Source organism: Pecten maximus, chromosome 9, assembly GCF_902652985.1.
Source record: "Pecten maximus chromosome 9, xPecMax1.1, whole genome shotgun sequence".
Classification (NCBI taxonomy): domain Eukaryota; kingdom Metazoa; phylum Mollusca; class Bivalvia; order Pectinida; family Pectinidae; genus Pecten; species Pecten maximus.
Window position 1 is genome coordinate 15,310,637 of NC_047023.1, and position 25,238 is coordinate 15,335,874.

The 25,238-nt window shown below is 38.1% G+C and overlaps 1 protein-coding gene across 1 annotated transcript; it reads left to right on the plus strand.

The window, feature by feature from the left end:
• The first annotated feature begins 30 nt into the window (after positions 1–30).
• Positions 31–25,215, plus strand: LOC117333851 (origin recognition complex subunit 2-like). Its single transcript, XM_033893267.1, has 13 exons — positions 31–175; positions 8,048–8,161; positions 8,497–8,580; positions 10,364–10,414; positions 11,045–11,143; positions 11,758–11,918; positions 17,294–17,502; positions 20,339–20,471; positions 21,128–21,227; positions 21,840–21,983; positions 22,327–22,560; positions 22,945–23,063; positions 24,124–25,215. Exons 1-13 carry the CDS (start codon positions 73–75, stop codon positions 24,205–24,207), a joined length of 1,635 nt encoding a protein of 544 aa, XP_033749158.1. The 5' UTR covers positions 31–72; the 3' UTR covers positions 24,208–25,215.
• Positions 25,216–25,238: the final 23 nt, after the last annotated feature.

A 25,238-nucleotide genomic window follows, 5' to 3' on the forward strand; every position in this document is an offset into this window, starting at 1 on the left:
TTCGTTTTCCCGGCTTTGAGAAAACGACCTCCTCGGTGAAGAGTTCCTCATGTTTACCATTTCGCGGGAAATATGGCGACGGGACGACCACGTAGGAAGTGTGTCTCTGTATCTTTTGTAGGAGACGATGACGTTGTTCAACATATTGTCCGGGTGGGAGACAAGAAAAGATCAGGTAAATATCGTGGATGAACAATCTTAACCATTTTCACCACGTTATATATATTTTTGAATCACACATCCTGTAAACAGTGTGGTGAGCGGACAGCATCGTTCCGGCCCCAGAGTTGTTACGGCCATCGTCGTTCCGTCCGTAGTCGGTCCGGCTCCGTATACTTAGTCGTTCCGGCCCCATGCTAATACAATATTCAATGTAAATTTAATGCTTAAAATTTGATTGAAATTTATTCTATTTACTCATGTTATTATATTTTATTAATGCAAAGGAATGAAATAAAAAATAAAAAAAAAAATACTTTGAATTGTTTTCTTTTCAATTTCCATACTGTAATGGCAAAATACACCTGTATAAACATATTAGCACAGTATGATTGTGCACTAGTAAGACTTATTACCATCGCCATATTTTGTTTGTCTAAAAGGACCTCGTGCGCTGAGGATTGTGTGGCTTCTTTAAAAATGCGTGTAAACACCAAAGGCGGCGTCGTTTTTACTTGCACTGGTAGATGAAGGAAGTTTTATTTTTTTCTATCATCACATCTTGTTGAAATCGAGCTTTGTCTATCTTTCAAGTTTAAATATGCAAATTTGTATGATTTTAACTAAAATGACAGTCGGCAGCTTAAAAAGATTAGTTTTGTCATATAAGGAGCAAGCATATTTCGATAGAAAGTTCATTACGGTCACCACATCTGACGACTGTCGCAAGTGTCTGAAGATTGTGCGACCTCGTCAAGTTATTTACATTTGATACAAACTAAAATTGCTAGGTTTTGATTATATTTGTTAGACATTTTTCATCAATTCCTAAGCGAAATATATTTCTCATAATTATACGTATATTTGATGATAGTAGTTAGACATAGTTTAGACATATTTTAGTTTGAACTGTGTTGTATTTGTCAATGATATAAAAAGTAATCAAAAACCTATATATATTTCATCATATACAGAGCAACCCACTTATTTGCATAGCCCTTTTTCCATGACAAAATATGCAAATAACCGGAGTATTCGTATAGGCGGAGTTGGGTTTTGGCCTGTCTTATACACTATGTAGATCGTCAGGTAGGTACTCAAAATGGGCGCTATATGATTGTTTACGTTATTTGCATTAAAAATATATTTAAAAAAAAAAACAGTATTTAAAATATAAGAGTAAATACGAAATACATGGGTTGTTATTCTTTGTAAATGTACAAATATTTGCATATACTTCATCGTTTACTACTTGTCACTCCGAGTCTCTGGGTCCGATATCGGTCATACACGCGTGGGTTAAATTGGCACTACGATGTACAATGTCATCGTTTCAATTAACATTCATTATCGTCTCGAGATGCGTTTTGTTCCTGCTATGAGTATATTAGTTGTTTGACCATAGATGATGAACTGCTTAAGCAATAGACTGTCTTAAATGACCGTGAGATATGTATTGTCGTTTGGGTTTGTTTTGGAAAATGGCGCACACACACAAAGAGTTGTCGTTCCTTACACATATGCCCCCACAATGCAACGCGCCTAGTAAACAATCATGGCGATCGCAACCTGCCTCAGCGAGTGTTCAAGTGCACAGAACACAGGTTTGTATCGATGCTATAATAAATAAACAAATCTCATCAAAAGATGAGGCATATAAATATTTTATTCAGTAATTCTTCTGCACATTGCTACTGATATGGTCTGGATAATAACTTAATGTCGATATCGATGCATCGAACGTAACCTGTAATGACGAAGTGTGAACCAATGATAAGATAACGTTGTACATCGTGTCGAATCAATATGTAAGTTAAAAAACTTTTCAGAAAACTTTTATTACGGGAAAATTACAAAAATACCCTAAAATCAATTAAAATTTTTTCGATTTTTTGGAATTTTTATATGCATATAAGCGGGAGTCGGTGTTTTAGTCGATGCAAATACACGGGATTAAAATACAAAGATAAAGAAGAAAAAAATCGGGACCTGAGAATTTTATGCAAATAAGCGGGATATTCAAATAACCGATATGCAAATAAGTGGGCTCCTCTGTATTTCTTAGTTATTACAAAATTCAGAGATAATTATACTTATACCTTAATTTATATATTTGATAATATTTAGATATATTTTAGTTTTAACAATGTTGTATTTGTCAATGATACAAAAAGTATATTTCATCATTACGTATATATTTTTGAGATATTACAAAATTCCGGTGTTATATTCGATATCTATTGCGAGATATATTATAAGTATATACACCGTACATATACCTTATAAATTTGTGAAGAGAAAGAAGTTGAAAGTTGAAAATATGATTACATACTATTAACAATGAAATGAGGCATAAATAAATAATGTATATCTTATCTACTGAATTTTCTTGTCTTTTCTGTAGTTTTCTTTGTTATACACAGGGACGTTTTATACAATATCCTCCCCCCTCTGTTTCATTGATTAACTCATTGAAAGTAATTTCATCATAAAAAATATCAAAAACTTAATTTAACTTATCACATAAGAGGCAGAAGATGTTTTCACGGATCCAATCCACAATACCGTGAAAACAACACGATATATTGTTAGCTTCGTTTACCCATGCTATACAACAATGACGGAAAACAAAATTGTATATTCCGATTAAGGGGCGACAACTTGTACTGAATAAAATTATAAAATTATTATATGTGTTTACATAAATATATATATATATATACATATGTACAACCATTAAAGATCAAAATGAGGGGTCCAAATGACTAAGGGGCCGGAACGACTAAGGGGCCGAAAGGACTATGGATGGACCGGTTAGGGGCCGGAACGACTAGGGGGCTGAACTGATAGAGGCCGGAACGACTTGTACCGTAGATAATAACCTACTTCAGTAGTTAAACTGTTTAACTTAGTACATTTGGCTCCTTATATCAAACCTGACTCTCAAGTTTCATCAACCCGTATTTAGGGCGAATGTAGATACTTAACGGCACTTTTTCAAAGTTCCGCAAAATAATGGCCTATCTAAAAATCTGCATAGTTAGTTTGATTTTGGCTTTGTTTTGTTTATATGTATCGTTCTATGATATATCATGATCAACAGCTATATGGCCATTTAGGATAGCCTCCCTGAATGCGAGATGAGTATGTCACAGTGTGTGTGTTTTCGGAAGCTGCAGTATATTATGTTTGTGTTTGTCTGTTTGTGATAGTGCAGAACTAAAGCCAACTTTATAGAACTACACGCGCACCTCACTAGGGCCGGGACAATACACCGGTGCACCAGTGGATCATGATCCCTTTCACTATGATACCAATATCGATCCAAATGCAATTTTACGATACCTGTATCGATCCTGCATCTTGCTCTTGTTCCAATAACAGACTGAAACTTGAACCTGTCACCTTAAAACTCTAGATGAATGCTTAAGAGCACTGCGTTATCTCCTTTCTGACAGACAAATATTCCATTGTTGTAGTAAACCTTCTGATATCCCTACAGTCAATGACCAGTGTAGAGGAACTCTGGTCTGGCCATGCATTTTTCCACTCTTCTTACATTTGGTGCCTGTGTGACCAAACCTTGTTAGCTCACCTGGCCCAAAGGGCCGGTGAGCTTATGCCATGGTGCAGCGTCCGTCGTCCGGCGTCCGTCGTCCGTCGTCCGGCATCCGTCGTCCGTCGTCCGTCAACTTTTTCTTTAAATTGCTACTAGTCCTAAAGTATTGAATGGATTTTCACCAAATTTGGTCAGGAACATCCTTGGGGGAAGGGGAACAGAGTTTGTATACAGTTTTACTCTGAACCCCCAGGGGCCTGAGGGGCAGGGCCAAATAGGGGAAATAGGGTTAATCCTTTAAATCGCTACTAGTCATAAAGTTATGAATGAATTTGAACCAAATTTGGTCAGGAACATCCTTGGCAGAAGGTGAACAGAGTTTGTATAAATTTTTACTCTGAACCCCCAGGGGCCTGAGGGGCGGGGCCAAATAGGGAAAATAGGGTTACTCCTTTAAATTGCTACTAGTCATAAAGTTATGAATGAATTTGAACCAAATTTGGTCAGTAACATCCTTGGGGGAAGGGGAACAGAGTTTGTATAAATGTTTACTCTGAACCCCCAGGGGCCTGAGGGGCGGGGCCAAATAGGGGAAAATAGGGTTACTCCTTTAAATCGCTACTAGTCATAAAGTTATGAATGAATTAGAACCAAATTTAGTCAGTAACATCCTTGGGGGAAGGGGAACAGAGTTTGTATAAATGTTTACTCTGAACCCCCAGGGGCCTGAGGGGCAGGGCCAAATAGGGGAAATAGGGTTACTCCTTTAAATCGCTACTAGTCATAAAGTTATGAATGAATTTGAACCAAATTTGGTCAGGAACATCCTTTGCAGAAGGGGAACAGTGTTTGTATAAATTTTTACTCTGAACCCCTAGGGACCTGAGGGGCGGGGCCAAATAGGGGAAATAGGGTTACTCCTTTAAATCGCTACTAGTCATAAAGTTATGAATGAATTTGAACCAAATTTGGTCAGGAACATCCTTGGCAGAAGGGGAACAGAGTTTGTATAAATTTTTACTCTGAACCCCCTAGGGACCTGAGGGGCGGGGCCAAATAGGGGAAATAGGGTTACTCCTTTAAATCGCTACTAGTCATAAAGTTATTAATGAATTTGAACCAAATTTGGTCAGGAACATCCTTGGCAGAAGGGGAACAGAGTTTGTATAAATTTTTACTCTGAACCCCCAGGGGCCTGAGGGGCGGGGCCAAATAGGGGAAATAGGGTTACTCCTTTAAATCGCTACTAGTCATAAAGTTAGTAATGAATTTGAACCAAATTTGGTCAGGAACATCCTTGGCAGAAGGGGAACAGAGTTTGTATAAATTTTTACTCTGAACCCCCAGGGGCCTGAGGGGCGGGGCCAAATAGGGGAAATAGGGTAACTCCTTTAAATCGCTACTAGTCATAAAGTTAGTAATGAATTTGAACCAAATTTGGTCAGGAACATTCTTGGCAGAAGGTGAACATCGTTTGTATAAATTTTTACTCTGAACCCCCAGGGGCCTGAGGGGCGGGGCCAAATAGGGGAAATAGGGTTAATCCTTTAAATCGCTACTAGTCATAAAGTTATGAATGAATTTGAACGAAATTTGGTCAGGAACATTCTTGGCAGAAGGGGAACATAGTTTGTATAAATTTTTACTCTGAACCCCAGGGGCCTGAGGGGCTGGGCCAAATAGGGGAAATAGGGTTAATCCTTTAAATCGCCACTAGTCATAAAGTTATTAATGAATTTGAACCAAATTTGGTCAGGAACATCCTTTGGGGAAGAGGAACAGAGTGTTTAAATCTTTATTCTCAACCCCCAGGGGCCTGAGGGGCGGGGCCAAATAGGGGAAATAGGGTTACACCTTTAAATCGCTACTAGTCCTAAAGTATTGAATAGCTTTTCACCAAATTTGGTCAGGAACATCCTTGAGGGGAGGGGGAACAGAGTTTATATGAATTTTTACTCTGTACCCCTAGGGGCCTAAGGGGCGGGGCCAAGTAGGGGAAATAGAGATTAGTTTTTTAATTGCTACTAGTCATAAAGTTTTAAATGGATTTTAACCAAATATGGTCAGGAATATTCATTGGAGAAGGGGAACCGAGTTGGTATAAATTTTTACTCTGAATCCCCAGGGGACTGAGGAGTGGGGTCCGATAGGGAAAATAGGGGTTAATCCTTTAAATCGCTATTAATTATTAAGTTACGAATGGATTTTAACTAAATTTTATCAGGAACATCGAGAGAGGAAGGGGGGAAAGAGTTTGTGTAAATATTGAGGGGCCTGAGGGGCGGGGCCAAATAGGGGAAATAGAGATTAGTCTTTAAATTGCTATTTGCCATAAAGTTTTAAATGGATTTTAACCAAATTTGGTCAAGAGCATCCTTAGGAGAAGGGGAACCGAGTTTGGATACATTTTTACTCTGTACCCTCAGGGGCCTGAGGGGCAGGGCCAAATAGGGAAATAGGGGTTTATCCTTTAAATCGCTATTATTCATAAAGTTATGAATGGATTTGAACCAAATTTGGTCTGGAATATTCTTAGGGGAAGGGGGAAAGAGAGTTTATATAAATATTGACTCTGACCCCCAAGGGGCCTGAAGGGAGGGGCCAAATAGGGGAAATAGAGATTTGAGTTTTAAATGGATTTGAACCCAATTTGGTCAGAAACATCCGTGGTGATGGGGGAACAGATTTTGCATAAATGGTTACTGTGACCCTCAATCCCATAACTATGTATAGTAACGCTGGGCATTAAGGGATAAACACAATTCTTATGTAAACATAGGCCAAAGGGTTTTCCCCACCCTAAGGGACTTAGTTTCTTTAAACACCATTATGTTGTAAAAATAATCCATATGGTCTTTCAGAGAGTACATTTTTGTATAATGTATTAACAAATTGAACATGAACATTATTTTGACATTTGGTCAAATCCAACCAGGTGAGCGATACAGGCCCCATGGGCCTCTTGTTTCAAGTGAGGTGAATACTTGACAAGGAGATACCTGAACCTGGGTTGTGAGTTGTAAGGTCTCCAGGGTCAAAGACATAAAAAGGGAAGGAAGAGTGTAGTGAAACTGGTCCTAATCAATCATCTGCGACCAGGTAGCTCAATTAGTAGAGCATCTGGCTAGTGTTCGGAGGTCCCGGGTTCAATGCCCAGTCTGGCCGTACATTTTCCACTCCTATTATTACAACAGTACAACTGTTACCATAATTATACCACCACCCTCTAGCATTATTAAGTTGTACTCTAAATGTAATTGGAAAACAAAAATGTAACTACAAGACCAGAATTGAAGCCTGAGACCTCCAGACTCTATGGTTTGATGCTTATATAGCCAATGGAGCTAACTTGATCGCTGTCCACAAGTTGTCAGACCTGTACAGATCAACTACAATACAATCAATGTTACTTACTAGATTAGTATTGTTCCAGTAAAAAGACAACTCAGTGTTGAGTTCCTTCACCGGATTGCTCTGGATCGTTTCCCAAATAGAATCAAGTGCATCAAAGCCATTAATTACACCATGCTTTGTTACACCCACCTAGTGCACATGCTCAGGGAGCATACCTTGTACACAAAGTGTAGCGAGGGAGCAGTTATGAATTACATTTACTTTGTAGTCCTGTATAAATGATAGCTAGACACTACACTCATGATCAGGAAACCTACAATTGCGACGTAACAGTTCACTCTACCTCAATTAATTCATGTATGTGAATTGTACAAAATAATTTATTATCCTTTCTCGACTAAGTCGGAAAGGAGACATAGTGTTCCACTTGCATGTTCACCTATTTAATTGTCAGTGCTCTATTAACTTCATTTTAAAACAGCAAGAGTTTCATGAACCTTCATATAATGGTCAAGTATGAGATCTTGAACCAGTTTGTGTTTCAGGGTGTAAAGGTCAGGGACACGGTCAATTGCTATTTCTAGAAAATATTTGTCAGCTCTTCAGCAACTTCATTATTGAAATCATTTCATTCAAGCTTAATATATTGGTCATATAAATATGTATTTGAGAAAAATTTGAACCAGCTCATGTTTCAGGGTGCCAAGGTCAAGGACAAGGTCACTTACTATTTATAGTAAATCTATGTCAGCAGTCTAGTCATTTCCTTATTTAATGCATTGATTAAACTTCATATATTGTTTAAGTATGAGAATACCTCAAATGAACTGATTTCTGGTTATTTCAGCGGAACCTCAAATGAACTGATTTCTGGTTATTTCAGCGGGTAAACTTGGCAGGGAAGGGTATATACATGTTTCATGTATGATTTCAAAAGTATTTTGCATATATATGGAATTTCTTTGTTTATTATAGGGCGTAAATCAACTGGCTCAACTCCTTCCCAACGGAAATATTGCGCTGATGTTCAGGACAATGAAGACATTACAGAGGAAAGCGATGAAGAGGTTATTTGCGGCGCTCCTTCCTGTAGGTTTGATTTCTTGTGATGTCATGTAAAGTTATAAGTGGTATCAATAATTTGTGGTTAAACTATACCTGTATGCAATTGTATATAGTATATGGTTGGAATTCTTAACTTATATTTACAGTACCTACCTAACCCAATACCTAGTACAGGGTCGGTAAAGGGGAGGCAAACATACTGGTGTAGCATCCCTGAATAGTATTTGTTTTATAAATATATTTCCATTACATTAATTTTGTAACCAGAAATTTGATTGTGTCACTCTATAAAATGTGTATGTTAAGTCCTTTACTGAGACTTCTCAATAAGGATATATGTACCTGGTAATCTGTTGCAGTGTTAGAAGGTGACAAGTCTCTAGCAGGAAGTGGAATGTTCCAGTTCCGTACACCGAAAAAGTCTGGTCAAATGGCTGCCAAAGGTAAGGGCAAATTACTGGCGCCCAGAAGTATATATTAAAATTCATTGGCTGACAAATTAAGATAGGTACAAATTAAAGAGAGCTGCCAAATGTAGGTACAGATTTCTTGTTGTACAGTCAAACCTGCTCTAACGACCCCCTGTATATAACGACTGCCTGTCTATAACGACCGGTTTTAAGATTCCCCGTGAGATTTTACTATATAACGACCCTCTGTATAGCGACTACCTGTCTAATGTGGCTAACGACCGGTGATTTCGGAACGGCGGTCGCTTATTTGTTTTCTATAGCGACCGATTTCTGTCGGCCATCTTCTGCTCTCGGCAGTCATCCCTCATAAAATCCCCGGAAAATTCAGACACATCGACCCTGGCTTGATTATACAAACAAAGGACCACCACAACCCTGGCCTGAGTATATAAACAAAAGACCCCTACCACCTGTTAGCCTATAATTACTGTAGCTGCCCTGGCCTGGGGCTCGGTAAGAGAGGAGTCGGGTCACCATGCGTGTCGGTATTACATTACAACTGTGCACAGGTGGCTTCATTTGACACGGTCAGTTAATTTTGTGATTACAACTAGGATACATCACTTCAATAACAAACACTGGTCATATCTGTCAACAAGATTTACTCACATGAAAGCCAATAATGTCTTTCTTAATCGTAGCTGTCGGTACTAGCGTTTGTACTGCCGCCATCTTTAATTAGTCAATACTAATAAAAAGTCGTAAACTGACACAAATATCCGGATTTCAATTTGGGTCAAAAAAAAAAATTGGTTTTAAGAAGTAAGACTATAACACAAAATAATTAGTAGTAACACAAATATAATTAATTTCTTAATTATTGTGTATTCTTTTTCTTTATTTATGAAAGGAAGGGAGATAATTTGATAGATACATATAGCATTATTTCAGAACAAAATATTTAAAAAAAATTATCCATAAGACCATTTTGAGTTATATTTTGTGTTTGGGTCCACAAATCATTAAATATTAAACCCTTCAGATTTATAAAGTTTATGCATTTATTTAACTTCTGACTGGTCTTCTGAATGCCCTGTTCAATGACAATTTTTTATGGCAGGTTTAAGTAAATTTGTTGGTGCAATAATTTTGACCTGTCTATAAAGGCAACCTGTCTATAGTGACCGTTTTTCTGACTCCCCTTGGGCGGTCGCTATAGACAGGTTTGACTGTATATATATATAGTAGAAGTATACAAATTCCTTGGTTGCCAACGGTATGTATACAGTTTTTGAGTGAATTTAATTGACTGACAAGGGTATGTAGCTGTCAAATACATGGATATAAATATATTTTTTGTAACCAAAGATATGTGTATGAATTTAGTAGGCAGCCGAAAAAGGTACAGGTCTGTATGTGAACAAATTAATTGCATGCTAACAGTTTGCATACAGCTTTCATGGCTGCTAATTAGGTATGGATGCAAATGTATTGACTTCCAAAAGTTTGCATACAAATTTAATTGGATGACAATTATATATATCAATTTTATGAATATTTCAGTTAGCTAAAAAAAGGTAAACGATGGGTGCTACGTGTGTACAATGTCATGTGCTTGTTCTTGTCTTTGGGGAGTTTTTAGCACTTGTTTAGATTTATTTATAAAAAAAATCATATATGAATGACATCAATATACTAACAAGAGGTATAATGTGATTGTGTAAATTTATGTGGACACACTTGAGACTGTTATGTATAAGGTTCCAAAAGTAATGTAGATCAATATTCAATGATAATTTGTTGCTTTTTGCAGCTTCTGAAGCCCGTACTCCTAAGTCTATACTGAAGACCACACTTACACAAGGTATATGTGCCAACCTGAATTAAACCACATGTACATATTTTAAAACGCTTTGACTTTCTTTTGTAAAATACATGACATGGTCACTTTGATCATGACAAACTCTTCAGGGCTCTAAGTGGCGCCTATTTTAGTGGCCATGACACCTTTAATTAACCATTGCCGAACAGTTATTGACCTATAAGGCTCCTGCATGGCCATTAAAACGATTGTATACATTTGCAATTTGGTTCAATCGTTCAAAGGTTGCAGTCAATGCTAAAAATTAAAATGACAGTCAACATCGAAAAAAGTTACTGAGATGTTACACTGATCTAAAGAATTGAAAGTTTTTTGTTTTTAATTTAAGACAGCTAGGCCAGGAAAGTTACTTTTCCAATTGGCACCTAGATTTTATGACCTGGTCAACAAAAAGGCCACCTGGTAAAAATATCCACTTTGAGCCCTGCTCTTCTTGCTAAGATTTGTGATCTTATTATTCCGGTATGTGAATTTGTAGATATATATCTTGAAGTCTTCATGAAAGATTTTATGAAAAAAAACTATGCAAAGATCAATTCTGATTCCTAAGAAATTTATATAGTACAAATATACAGTAGAGGAACATTCATTACTGTTTGTTGTCCTTTGTAGGTTCTTTGACTCCATCCTCGACCAGCCGATCTAGTAAGTCACAAAGGAAACCAGAGACGACCACCCCGTACAAACTAAGGAAACGTAACATCACAGGAGGTACCTAACTTTATTTTATATCCACAGAAATCTGATTTATATCTTTACTACTAAGCATCCACTTCTGAGATTGATGGAAACTGTTTCAGCTTTGGCATTGTCACTCTACCATTTTATATCGGTATAGGTCAGTTGAGAATATATTGTTTGTCACCTTTCAATTGTTTTCCACATGACAACATTCTGGTGATCATCAGGTCAAGATTGATGGGTCAAAGGTTATGATGACAAAACCTGTAAGCCTAATATGTATAAGATAGATTTTTAACAAATTCAGTTCGTCTTTGAACTGTGAAAATCAAATGCTACACCAGATAAGATTTGGAAGCCATAGGTCAAGTTCAGAGTCAAAGGTTAAATTAGTGGTCAGAAGTAAAATGATTAAAACATTTGGAGTTTTTAGCAGCCGGAAGCTTTCTAACAAAATAGCTCATGATCGATTCCCAGGAGAAAACTCAACTGATTTAGCTTATATATAACCCATATAACTGCATTTTATCAAGATCTGCACCTATCATTGGTTGAGAGTAAATGGTCACTTTACTTCTTCGGGGTTCGGTGGTTAGTACTGGTTACATCTATATGAACCCTTCTTACCTTTATTATACCTGTAGATGATGACATTGATTCCGAGTCCAGTATTTCTTCTGACGAGGATGACAGTGAAGGTGAGAGTGAAACCACTTCTACAAAGCGTTCACCATTGAGTGTAAAGGCTATAGGAAACACTCCCAAACGGATGCGGCCCCGGGCCCGCGAGGACGAGGAGGAGATTGTGAGTGTTCAGTGAGGAAATCACTTACATAATGTAGTTTATAAACTAATTCCTTATACACAGGAACAGAAAATGTCTAAGTCTGTAGTCCGACTATCGCTCCTCTATGGCCTACTGTGGTGTTAACCCACAGGACTGTGTGTTATACCCCTCTAACCTATTGTATAATGCCTTATAAGGGTGCCAGCATGGATAATTGGCTGAGGGAGTTCCCTTTTTTGGGTCCATATTGGCAGCGTTTGATATTGATCTTCTGATATTGTTAGAGATTGTTTCCGCTAGATAGTCGATGTGTTGTATAAGTTATTGTTATTAATTACGAAGCCTTTAATTGTGTAAAGCCATCACGTAATGGATGGACTGAAGCACATGTTTCCGCTACTGACAGCAGCCTTATTGTAGAGCTAACCAGACTAAAGTTTCGTATTTTTTATTGTGAGTGCTTATGGTTAAATTTCCATGCAGCAGACAATATTCATACCATAAATTAGAGGTATGTGAGTTGTCAGGGCTATGTTATGTCTTGTTTGGGTTTACAACAACTAAACTATGTTTTGGATTATTTTATCACTTGAGTGCTTAAGTGGTGAGGTGAGCCTGATATGTCACATGTCGTCCCCACCAAACCCATGTTTATATTTATCCCAGAGCTGATTAGAAAGTACTACCGAAATTAGGTAGTATTCCCCACTGAGAGTGTTTTCCCTTTGAATAAAAACAAATTCTCCATCAAGAAAAAAATCACATAAAATGGGAAAATTCTCTAAAACAGGGAAAATCCCCCAAATTTTGAAGAAATATGTAAAAATTATAGCAAAGAATAACTGTAAAATGTAAAAGTTTAAGGAATAATTCAAGACACTGTGGTTCATTTCCCCAAAATTTCATAATGGGTAGTATTCCCCAAATCCTAGATTAACACCTGATTTAGTAATTCATAAAGTATAATTTTGATAGATTAATTGTGGATAAATCAATCTTGAGTTAAATTGTGTATAAAATCTTGTGTGAAATTGATGGTTTTATTTGTGGATATTCCATTCTTAACCAAGGTTAACACATCTTTAGCTCACCTGGACCAAAGGTTTGGTGAGCTTATGCCATGGTGCGGCGTCCGTCGTCCGTCAACATTTGCTTCAAATCGCTTCTAGTCAAAAAGTTCTTATTGGATTTTGACCAAATTTGGTCAGAAACATCCTTGGCGGAAGGGGATCAGATTTTGCATAAATGGTTACTCTGACCCCCAAGGGGCCTGAGGGGCGGGGCCCAATAGGGGAAATTGAGGCAATTCCTTTAAATCGCCACTAGTCATAAAGTTATGAATGGATTTGAACCCAATTTGGTCAGAAACATCCTTTCGGGAAGGGGAACAGATTTTGCATAAATGGTGACTCTGACCCCAAAGGGGCCTGAGGGGCGGGGCCCAATAGGGGAAATTGAGGCAATTCCTTTAAATCGCTACTAGTCATAATGTTATCAATGGATTTGAACCCAATTTGGTCAGAAACATTCCTTGGGGAAGGGAAACAGATTTTGCATAAATGGTGACTGACCCCTGAGGGGCCAAATGGGCGGGGCCCCATAGGGGAAATAGAGGAAATTCCTTTAAATCGCTACTAGTCATAAAGTTATGAATGGATTTGAACCCTATTTGGTCAGAAACAGTCTTAGGGGAAGGGGAACAGATTTTGCATAAATGGTGACTCTGAACCCTGAGGGGCCAAATGGGCGGGGCCCCATAGGGGAAAAAGAGGTAATTCCTTCAAATTGCTACTAGTCATAAAGTTATGAATGGATTTGAACCCTATTTGGTCAGAAACAGTCTTAGGGGAAGGGGAACAGATTTTGCATAAATGGTGACTCTGAACCCTGAGGGGCCAAATGGGCGGGGCCCCATAGGGGAAAAAGAGGTAATTCCTTCAAATCGCTACTAGTCATAAAGTTATGAATGGATTTGAACCCAATTTAGTGCGAAACATCCTTGGAGGAAGGGGAACAGATTTTGCATAAATGGTGACTCTGACCCTGAGGGGCCAAATGGGCGGGCCCCATAGGGGAAAAAGAGGTCATTCCTTCAAATCGCTACTAGTCATAAAGTTTTGAAAGGATTTGTACCCAATTTAGTGAGAAACGTCCTTGGGGGAAGGGGAACAGATTTTGCATAAATGGTGACTCTGACCCCTGAGGGGCCAAATGGACGGGGCCCAATAGGAGAAATAGAGGTAATTCCTTCAAATTGCTACTAGTCATAAAGTTATGAATGGATTTAAACCCAATTTGGTCAAAAACATCATTGGGGGAAGAGGAACAGATTTTGCATAAATGGTGACTCTGACCCCCGAGGGGCCAAAGGGGCGGGGCCCCATAGGGGAAAAAGAGGTAATTCCTTTAAATCGCTACTAGTCATAAAGTTATGAAAGGATTTGAACCCAATTTGGTCAGAAACATCATTGGGGGAAGGGGAACAGATTTTGCATAAATGGTGACTCTGACCCCTGGGGGGCCAAAGGGGCGGGGCCCCATAGGGGAAATAGAGGTAATTCCTTTAAATCGCTACTAGTCATAAAGTTATGAATGGATTTAAACCCAATTTGGTCAAAAACATCATTGGGGGAAGAGGAACAGATTTTGCATAAATGGTGACTCTGACCCCTGGGGGGCCAAAGGGGCGGGGCCCCATAGGGGAAATAGAGGTAATTCCTTTAAATCGCTACTAGTCATAAAGTTATGAATGGATTTAAATCCAATTTGGTCAAAAACATCATTGGGGGAAGAGGAACAGATTTTGCATAAATGGTGACTCTGACCCCCGAGGGGCCAAAGGGGTGGGGCCCCATAGGGGAAAAAGAGGTAATTCCTTTAAATCGCTACTTGTCATAAAGTTATGAAAGGATTTGAACCAAATTTGGTCAGAAACATCCTTTCGGGAAGGGGAACAGATTTTGCATAAATGGTGACTCTGACCCCAAAGGGGCCTGAGGGGCGGGGCCCAATAGGGGAAATTGAGGCAATTCCTTTAAATCGCTACTAGTCATAATGTTATCAATGGATTTGAACCCAATTTGGTCAGAAACATTCCTTGGGGAAGGGAAACAGATTTTGCATAAATGGTGACTGACCCCTGAGGGGCCAAATGGGCGGGGCCCCATAGGGGAAATAGAGGAAATTCCTTTAAATCGCTACTAGTCATAAAGTTATGAATGGATTTGAACCCTATTTGGTCAGAAACAGTCTTAGGGGAAGGGGAACAGATTTTGCATAAATGGTGACTCTGAACCCTGAGGGGCCAAATGGGCGGGGCCCCATAGGGGAAAAAGAGGTAATTCCTTCAAATCGCTACTAGTCATAAAGTTATGAATGGATTTGAACCCTATTTGGTCAGAAACAGTCTTAGGGGAAGGGGAACAGATTTTGCATAAATGGTGACTCTGAACCCTGAGGGGCCAAATGGGCGGGGCCCCATAGGGGAAAAAGAGGTAATTCCTTCAAATCGCTACTAGTCATAAAGTTATGAATGGATTTGAACCCTATTTGGTCAGAAACAGTCTTAGGGGAAGGGGAACAGATTTTGCATAAATGGTGACTCTGAACCCTGAGGGGCCAAATGGGCGGGGCCCCATAGGGGAAAAAGAGGTAATTCCTTCAAATCGCTACTAGTCATAAAGTTATGAATGGATTTGAACCCAATTTAGTGCGAAACATCCTTGGAGGAAGGGGAACAGATTTTGCATAAATGGTGACTCTGACCCTGAGGGGCCAAATGGGCGGGCCCCATAGGGGAAAAAGAGGTCATTCCTTCAAATCGCTACTAGTCATAAAGTTTTGAATGGATTTGTACCCAATTTAGTGAGAAACGTCCTTGGGGGAAGGGGAACAGATTTTGCATAAATGGTGACTCTGACCCCTGAGGGGCCAAATGGACGGGGCCCAATAGGAGAAATAGAGGTAATTCCTTCAAATTGCTACTAGTCATAAAGTTATGAATGGATTTAAACCCAATTTGGTCAAAAACATCATTGGGGGAAGAGGAACAGATTTTGCATAAATGGTGACTCTGACCCCCGAGGGGCCAAAGGGGCGGGGCCCCATAGGGGAAAAAGAGGTAATTCCTTTAAATCGCTACTAGTCATAAAGTTATGAAAGGATTTGAACCCAATTTGGTCAGAAACATCATTGGGGGAAGGGGAACAGATTTTGCATAAATGGTGACTCTGACCCCTGGGTGGCCAAAGGGGCGGGGCCCCATAGGGGAAATAGAGGTAATTCCTTTAAATCGCTACTAGTCATAAAGTTATGAATGGATTTAAACCCAATTTGGTCAAAAACATCATTGGGGGAAGAGGAACAGATTTTGCATAAATGGTGACTCTGACCCCTGGGGGGCCAAAGGGGCGGGGCCCCATAGGGGAAATAGAGGTAATTCCTTTAAATCGCTACTAGTCATAAAGTTATGAATGGATTTAAACCCAATTTGGTCAAAAACATCATTGGGGGAAGAGGAACAGATTTTGCATAAATGGTGACTCTGACCCCCGAGGGGCCAAAGGGGTGGGGCCCCATAGGGGAAAAAGAGGTAATTCCTTTAAATCGCTACTTGTCATAAAGTTATGAAAGGATTTGAACCAAATTTGGTCAGAAACATCATTGGGGGAACAGATTTTGCATAAATGGTGACATTGATCCACAAGGGGCCAAAGGGATGGGGCCCCATAGGGGAAATACAGGTAATTCCTTCAAATTGCTACAAGTCATAAAGTTATGAATGGATTTGAACCAAATTTGGTCAGAAACATAATTGGGGGAAGAGGAACAGATTTTGCATTAATGGTGTTTCTGACCCCTGAGGGGCCAAAGGGGCGGGGCCCATAGGAGAAATAGAGGTAATTCTTTTAAATCGCTACTAGTAATAAAGTTATGAATGGATGTTCTCAAAACAATTCTTGAGGTCTTTCAGACCCTTAGAGAGTCTTGACTTCGTTATTTCTTTTAAGCAGTTGGGATCTCCACACCATAACCATATATAGCATTGTTTGAGATTGACAAATAAAAACAAATTGAACATGAACATTATTTTGACATTTGTTCTAATCCAACCAGGTGAGCGATACAGGCCCCATGGGCCTCTTGTTTGTCCCTCATGTTAGAAAACATCTCACCCAAAAATTGTGAAGGTACCCTTATTAGAGCAGATGCCTTTATTAGCATTATCCTGTAATATGGAACAGTCCTACATATAATGATTTGTGTGACCTTCTTCCCCTTTAGCCTTCTATGGTACAGTCCTACATGTAATGACTTGTGTGACCTTCTTCCCCTTTAGCCTTCTATGGTACAGTCCTACATGTAATGACTTGTGTGTCCTTCTTCCCCTCTAGCCTTCTATGGTACAGTCCTACTTTGACATCCATGCAAGCTCTGCTGTTCACACGTCCGACCGAACACTAGCCCGCCTGGGCTCGGCCAAGATGGACCAGGAGGGACTAACCAAAGTCTTACAACAAGTAACGACAGCTGAAAACTGTGAGAGTGAAAAGATGTACCAGGAACACAGGGAGAACTTCCATACATGGATGTTCCAGCTCTGGTAATATTACTGATGGATCTTAGAGGATGGGACTTAATATGTATTTACGAGGACACAATTATATTCGGTGAAACTTATTCTGAAAAGTGGGAAATCAAACAGGATCAGTACCCTGAAAGGATATCTTTCCTTGAATACTTTTAAATCTTAAGATATTCATACTTATGCCAAATTCAGTAAAATTCTTAAGATACCAGGCAAGGATTAGTTAATATGATTAAGGTATCGCGAAATCGAAATCATTATCGTATTTGGGTATTGATTATAAGTAACATGTAAAAAAGAAAAGTAATGCAAACTGGCAAGGTGTCAGAGGATCTATATTTTGATTTATCTGTACATAACACAGTGACATCCTGGTTCGATAGATTTCTGTTCAGGTTGTCGGGGATACTTCATACATACAGCTTCCACCTCTTTTATGAGTTTGCGTATCAACCTTCTTTGATAAAAAATGATTGGTCACAGTTTTTATTAGGTCACCTGAGACAAAGTCTCAAGTGACCTATTCTAATCCCCTTTTGTCCGTCGTCGTGCGTCGTGCGTCGTCTGTCGTGCGTCGTCCGTCGTGCGTCCGTAAACAATTCACATTTTCAACTTCTTCTCCAAAACCCACAAACCAAATTCTATGAAATTTGGCAGGAAGCTTCTATGGCTAAAGGTCAACCAAAATTGTAAATTATATGGTCCCCACCCCCCAGGGGCCTGAGGGGCGGGGCCAAAAAGGGTCAAATTGACTAAAACTTCAAAAATCTTCTTCTCTACTCTCAGATATGCTGGAATCAAACACTCTTCATAGATGGAAGGGTCTTAAGGTGCTTTACCAAAATTGTAAATTTCATGACCCAGGGGTTTCACGTTTGCCCCTGGGGAGGGGCTAAACTTTATTATAGTTTATATAGGGAAATCACATTTTTGACTTTAATTTATTTTATTTCTATTGGAATTCATTCTAATTTTGTAAACATTGTCAGCATGGGATGACAGTTTGATGGCATGCACATGTTGGCCCTGACTGACCCCCAGGGGCTGATGGGCGGGGCTAAAAAGGACCAAATTGACTAAAACTTCAAAAATCTTCTTCTCTACTCTCAGATATGCTGGAATCAAACACTCTTCATAGATGGAAGGGTCTTAAGGTGCTTTACCAAAATTGTGAATTTCATGACCCGGATGTTTCACGTTTGCCCCTGGGGTGGGGCTAAACTTTACTATAGTTCATATAGGGAAATTTTTTTTTTACTTTAATTTATTTTATTTCTATTGGAATTCATTCAAATTTTGTAAATATTGTCAGCATGAGATGACAGTTTGATGGCATGCACATGTTGGCCCTGACTGACCCCCAGGGGCTGATGGGCGGGGCTAAAAAGGACCAAATAGACTAAAACTTCAAAAATCTTCTTCTTTACTCTCAAATATGCTGGAATCAAACACTCTTCATAGATGGAAGGGTCTGAAGGTGCTTTACCAAAATTGTAAATTTCATGACCCAGGGGTTTTACGTTTGCCCCTGGGGAGGGGCTAAACTTTACTATAGTTTATATAGGGAAATCACATTTTTGACTTTAATTTATTTTATTTCTATTGGAATTCATTCTAATTTTATAAACATTGTCAGCATGGGATGACAGTTTGATGGCATGCACATGTTGGCCCTGACTGACCCCCAGGGGCTGATGGGTGGGGCTAAAAAGGGCCAAATTGACTAAAACTTCAAAAATCTTCTTCTCTACTCTCAGATATGCTGGAATCAAACACTCTTCATAGATGGAAGGGTCTTAAGGTGCTTTACCAAAATTGTAAATTTCATGACCCAGGGGTTTCACGTTTGCCCCTGGGGAGGGGCTAAACTTTATTATAGTTTATATAGGGAAATCACATTTTTGACTTTAATTTATTTTATTTCTATTGGAATTCATTCTAATTTTGTAAACATTGTCAGCATGGGATGACAGTTTGATGGCATGCACATGTTGGCCCTGACTGACCCCCAGGGGCTGATGGGCGGGGCTAAAAAGGACCAAATTGACTAAAACTTCAAAAATCTTCTTCTCTACTCTCAGATATGCTGGAATCAAACACTCTTCATAGATGGAAGGGTCTTAAGGTGCTTTACCAAAATTGTGAATTTCATGACCCGGATGTTTCACGTTTGCCCCTGGGGTGGGGCTAAACTTTACTATAGTTCATATAGGGAAATCACATTTTTTACTTTAATTTATTTTATTTCTATTGGAATTCATTCAAATTTTGTAAAATTGTCAGCATGAGATGACAGTTTGATGGCATGCACATGTTGGCCCTGACTGACCCCCAGGGGCTGATGGGCGGGGCTAAAAAGGACCAAATAGACTAAAACTTCAAAAATCTTCTTCTTTACTCTCAAATATGCTGGAATCAAACACTCTTCATAGATGGAAGGGTCTGAAGGTTCTTTATCAAAATTGTGAATTTCAGGACCCTGGGGTCTCAAGTTTGCCTTGGGGTGGGGCTAAACTTTACTAAAGTTTTTATAGGGAAATAACATTTTTGACTTTTATTTGTTTTATTTCTATTGGAATTCATTCTGGTTAACATTTTCAGCATGGAATGAAAGTTTGATAATATGCATATGTTGGCCCTGACTGACCCCTAGGGGCTGATAGGGGGAGGGGGGGGGGGCAAAAAGGGTCAATTAAATAAACTGAAATATTTCAAATCTCAGGTGACCGTTAAGGCCCATGGGCCTCTTGTTATAGAAATAAGTTCGCTGCAGGTGGGAGTTAGAGATCACTGTCAATACTCTTCCTCGTTTTTCACATTCTGGCTTACTGTTTATTCCTGTTTGTTTCAGTCAAGGTTTCAATATGTTACTGTATGGCCTGGGATCCAAACGTACACTTCTTGAAGATTTCCGTAAAACTCATCTCTCAGAGCTGTCTCACCTGGTCGTCAATGGTTACTTCCCAAGCCTTACTATAAAACATGTAAGTTCTCATTATTATAACCATCATCAGATATGTGGCCAGGAAGGCATACAGGGTACAGGACTACACCATAAGCATGATTCGGTGTAAACAATATCAGCGATACATGTAATTGTGAAGAAAGTTTTACATAAGTGAGTTTACACGGTCAATAAGAGGAAACTTAGATTATGTTGTGTTCATCTATTAAAGAAAAATAATGAAAATGACAAAACGCAAGTAATTAATACAAAAATAATAGTAAATTGACAAATACGTAAATACTAGCCGCAAAATACCTCTCGACTAGAGAGAACTACTTTTTAGCTTAATCTGTGGAGCATCAGACTAGGAAGCCAGAGGTCCTGGGTTCGATCCCAAGTGGAGGCAGTGAAATCAATTAAATCAAGCTTTCTGTTTATATATACAGAAGACATTGCCTTTAGTTTTGCAATGACATTTTCACTGTATTAGTTCTCCAGATGTTAAACAGCTAACATAAAATGCAAAATAATATACTGTCTGTATTTGTCAATTAACTATTTTTATGTAGGTTAATGAAAGCCTAGTAAACTTGAGTGAATTTACTGCTACATTTCTATATGAAGAATTATGGACATAAGGCTATTAAAGGTGAATGTCCCTAGAGTAAAAAAGAATTGTTGCTTACTTTATAGATTTTGAATGCCATCACATATGACATTCTGGATTACAATGGCAGTTTTAAAGGACCGCTGGATCAGGTGGCTTGTATACGAAGAGAAATGGAACAACAAGGCAAGCTTGTATTGTTTTCTTCTTTATATTAATAATATATTTGTAAAATAAGGTATGGATAAAAAGAAAATTTAGGAGAGAATAAAATCTGAGAACAAAATAACCAGATATGTAGAATGTCTTCAAGGGTGACTTAAAATTCTGCCAGATGATCAGGAAAATGATAATTAATAATTTGGAGTTTTTATATACTGATATATCACAGCAACATAGCCATCTCAAAGTACATATTTTATTTATATATATATGTAGTTCATAAATTACTATCCATGGTTATTGTGCCTTTAGCGACCAGCCAATATCTTTCTGAACTTCCTATGGGGAAAATGTAGTTATAGCTGCCATTTTTGCACTATCAGCTTACATTGCTCACCACATACGTATTTAAAAATGAGTCAACTAGTTACTGGAAAAACAAAATAAAGTATCTTGTTCAGGGATAGAACACCGTGTCCGTGCTGGGACTCGAACTAGTGACCCTTTGGTCACATAGCCCTGCATCCTACCACTAGACCACCAGGCCTCCTAAAATAGTAGCTTGAAGAAAAATTCGAACAAAATAAATGTCCTACAAAAGGTCTGTGTATGTGATCAATACTCTATCCTTTGCAGGTTTTCAAGATTTCTTCCTTATAGTACACAATATAGATGGTGCCATGTTACGAGGAGAAAAAGCACAAAACATCTTGAGTCTCCTAAGTCAGATTCCTGGTTTTCACATTCTGGCTTCTATAGACCATATCAATGCTCCGTTATGTAAGTATTTATATGTTTTATTTGTATTCACGATGGACCCACAATGATCTAGACAGCAATAGTTTGGAAAACTCTGTGATGAAAACTCGCAATTCGGACGATTTCAGTCCGAATTATCTTGTCTGGATTAATGTTGGTCCTCTTTTCACAATAGAGCAACTTTCAGCTTTGGTGTTCAAAGATATTTATATTTAGCAAAATTAAAATTTTGGTGCATTAGTGAATTTTTAAGATTTGCACACCAGATATACATAGCATAGAAAATGCTGCAGCTGTAGTCATAGCTTAGCCAAAGGTTTTAGCATAAGAAGTGATTACCTTTGAAATATTTCACTTTATTCAGTGTGGGACCAGGGCAAATGCTGTCGCTACAACTGGCTGTGGCATGATGTGACAACATATCTACCTTACACAGACGAGACATCATACGAAAACTCTCTCCTTGTTCAACAATCTGGGGCTCTTGCCCTCAGCTCTATGACCCATGTCATGAAGTCACTCACATCGAATGCCAAAAGTATCTTCTTCCTTCTGGCTAAACATCAACTCTCTAACAAAGACAACAGCACATATCTTGGTCAGTATATACTATAGGTTGATAGACTATCACTGTAAGTGTTGTATGAAGAATGCATCTTTGAGGGGAACTGGATGTAACAGAGGTCGCATTTATTTCATTGCCTCCTATAGTGATCAAATCTGTACCTCTGACTTACTAAGTCTTGCACTCAACCGATGGATCTAAAGAGAGGTTCTCACTAGCCGAGTGGTATTGTGCAGCTTGTATTTACCAGGGTTACATGTGGATATAGCAATATTAATGTAAATTAACTTTTATATCTCCCTCCAACAATTATTGAACATCTCCGAAAGTAATTTGTGTAACCCTGACTTTTTATCCCAGTGCATTATATTCTCATTTGAACTCGGTATAATGTTGGCCAATTTTCCCCCTGGACAGGTCTGTCTATACAGGAGTTGTATCAGCAGTGTCGAGAGGCCTTCCTTGTTAATAGTGATCTCACCCTGCAGGCACAGCTTATCGAGTTCAGGGACCACAAACTCATCAAATCTAAAAAGGCAAGTCAAGTTCAAATATATCATGGAAAATGTAATCTATCATAAATAATATAATCTATCTTGGAAAAAGTAATCTATCATAAATAATGTAATCTGTCATGGATAATGTAATCTGTCATGGATATTGTAATCTATCATAAATGATGTAATCTGTCGTGGATAATGTAATCTGTCATGGATAATGTAATCTATCATAAATACTGTAATCTATCATAAATAATGTAATATATCATAAATAATGTAATCTGTCATGGATAATGTAATCTATCATAAATAATGTAATCTGTCATGGATAATGTAATCTGTCGTGGATAATGTAATCTGTCATAAATACTGTAATCTGTCGTGGATAATGTAATCTATCATAAATAATGTAATCTGTCGTGGATAATGTAATCTGTCGTGGATAATGTAATCTGTCATAAATAATGTAATCTGTCATAAATACTGTAATCTGTCGTGGATAATGTAATCTATCATAAATGATGTAATTTATCATGTGAATGTAATCTGTCGTGGATAATGTAATCTGTCATAAATAATATAATCTATCATGGAAAAAGTAATCTATCATAAATAATGTAATCTATCATGGATAATGTAATCTGTCATGGATATTGTAATCTATCATGGATAATGTAATCGATCATAAATACTGTAATCTATCATGAATGATGTAATCTAGCTATCATGGAATATGTAATGTTTCATAAATGATGTAATCATAAATAATGTAATCTATCATGGTAATCTATCAATATCATGGATAATGTAATATATCATGAATAATGTAATCTATCATGGATAATGTAATCTATCATGAAGAATATTTCAGCAATACAGCACAATGAGGATGATAAACTTTTAGAGTATAGAGAATCTGCAGTGATGTTTTCACTTAGTACAAACATTGTAACAAACTGTACTAGTACTGTGCATATTTCACATACTGTGTATCTGTCTAACCAGTTGCTGCTTCAAGATTTACAAGGTTTTTATATGTATTAGAAATAAAGGTATTTTTGTTTGGAATATAATAATACATTTCTTTCCTTTTTAGAGTTTTGATGGCATTGAGCATCTTCTGATACCAATAGATTCTGGAACCTTGGCAGAATTTATAGATCAACAAGAAGAGACCTGAGAAAATGAACCTCATTAAATTAATATGAACAATGGAATAATTATCACTTTCATAGATTGGAGGCTGGCATATACATGTATATCTGAATCACTTTCTAACAGAGATTTGTTTTATCAGGAACTCCTGGTGTTTTCCGAGAAAGCAACAAGAAATATTAAACTAATATGGGAGTATTTTAGAACTGGCCCTATATGACAACAGTTTTTAAAGACTAATTGATAGCATCTTGGTCGCTTTAAGGATATGGTACATGTATACATATATGAAAGTACATGTACTTGAAACAGTTTCTTGTTCCTGATGTGCCAGTGATACAAATACATGTATGATTGTTAAGTCCATTAGATAGTGGACTGGTCACATCATCTCTCTCCTCGGTGGTGTTAAGGTATCGGTACATCTGTTTAACAATCGTAAACCAATCCTTGTTTTCTCTTTATCTTGAAGTGTTGAAAGAGCTTTTCTCAAATTCCCTGTTTTCCTTTGGTCTGAGGTAGTTGATCTGTATGAACAACAGTGGCCATCTTACAGATTTGAAGAGGATTATCACTAGTTTGGTGTATCTCAAAATGCCAACTGAGTTTAGGCTATGGTGTGGCAACAGTTGTCTTTAACGGCAATATTTGTATTCACAATTGACTTCTGAATAACCAAGAGCACTAGTTGTGATATTGTGACACTATCTTCCTGGGATGAACACTACAAAAAGTGCATAAAGAAATTACCCATATTCAAGGTCACAGGTGATAACTTTGCTTAAACACTTAAATGATTTGCTTCTTAATTTTGCAAGGCTGCTGATTGTGAACTACACCAGCATTGATTCCACTTGTTAGGGTTGTGTGTTCAGCAGGTGCCTAAACGTGTATGTATATGTATTAGTGTGTGGGTGTCGAAGCATCAATGAAAGCTGTACCTGATGTTCCTGTACAGCTGGACGAGAGTAAAAAATAAATGTAATGAATTACTGAAAACATGTTATTTATGAAATGAAAACTTGAACAGAAATATTGTATTTCTTATTTGTCAAT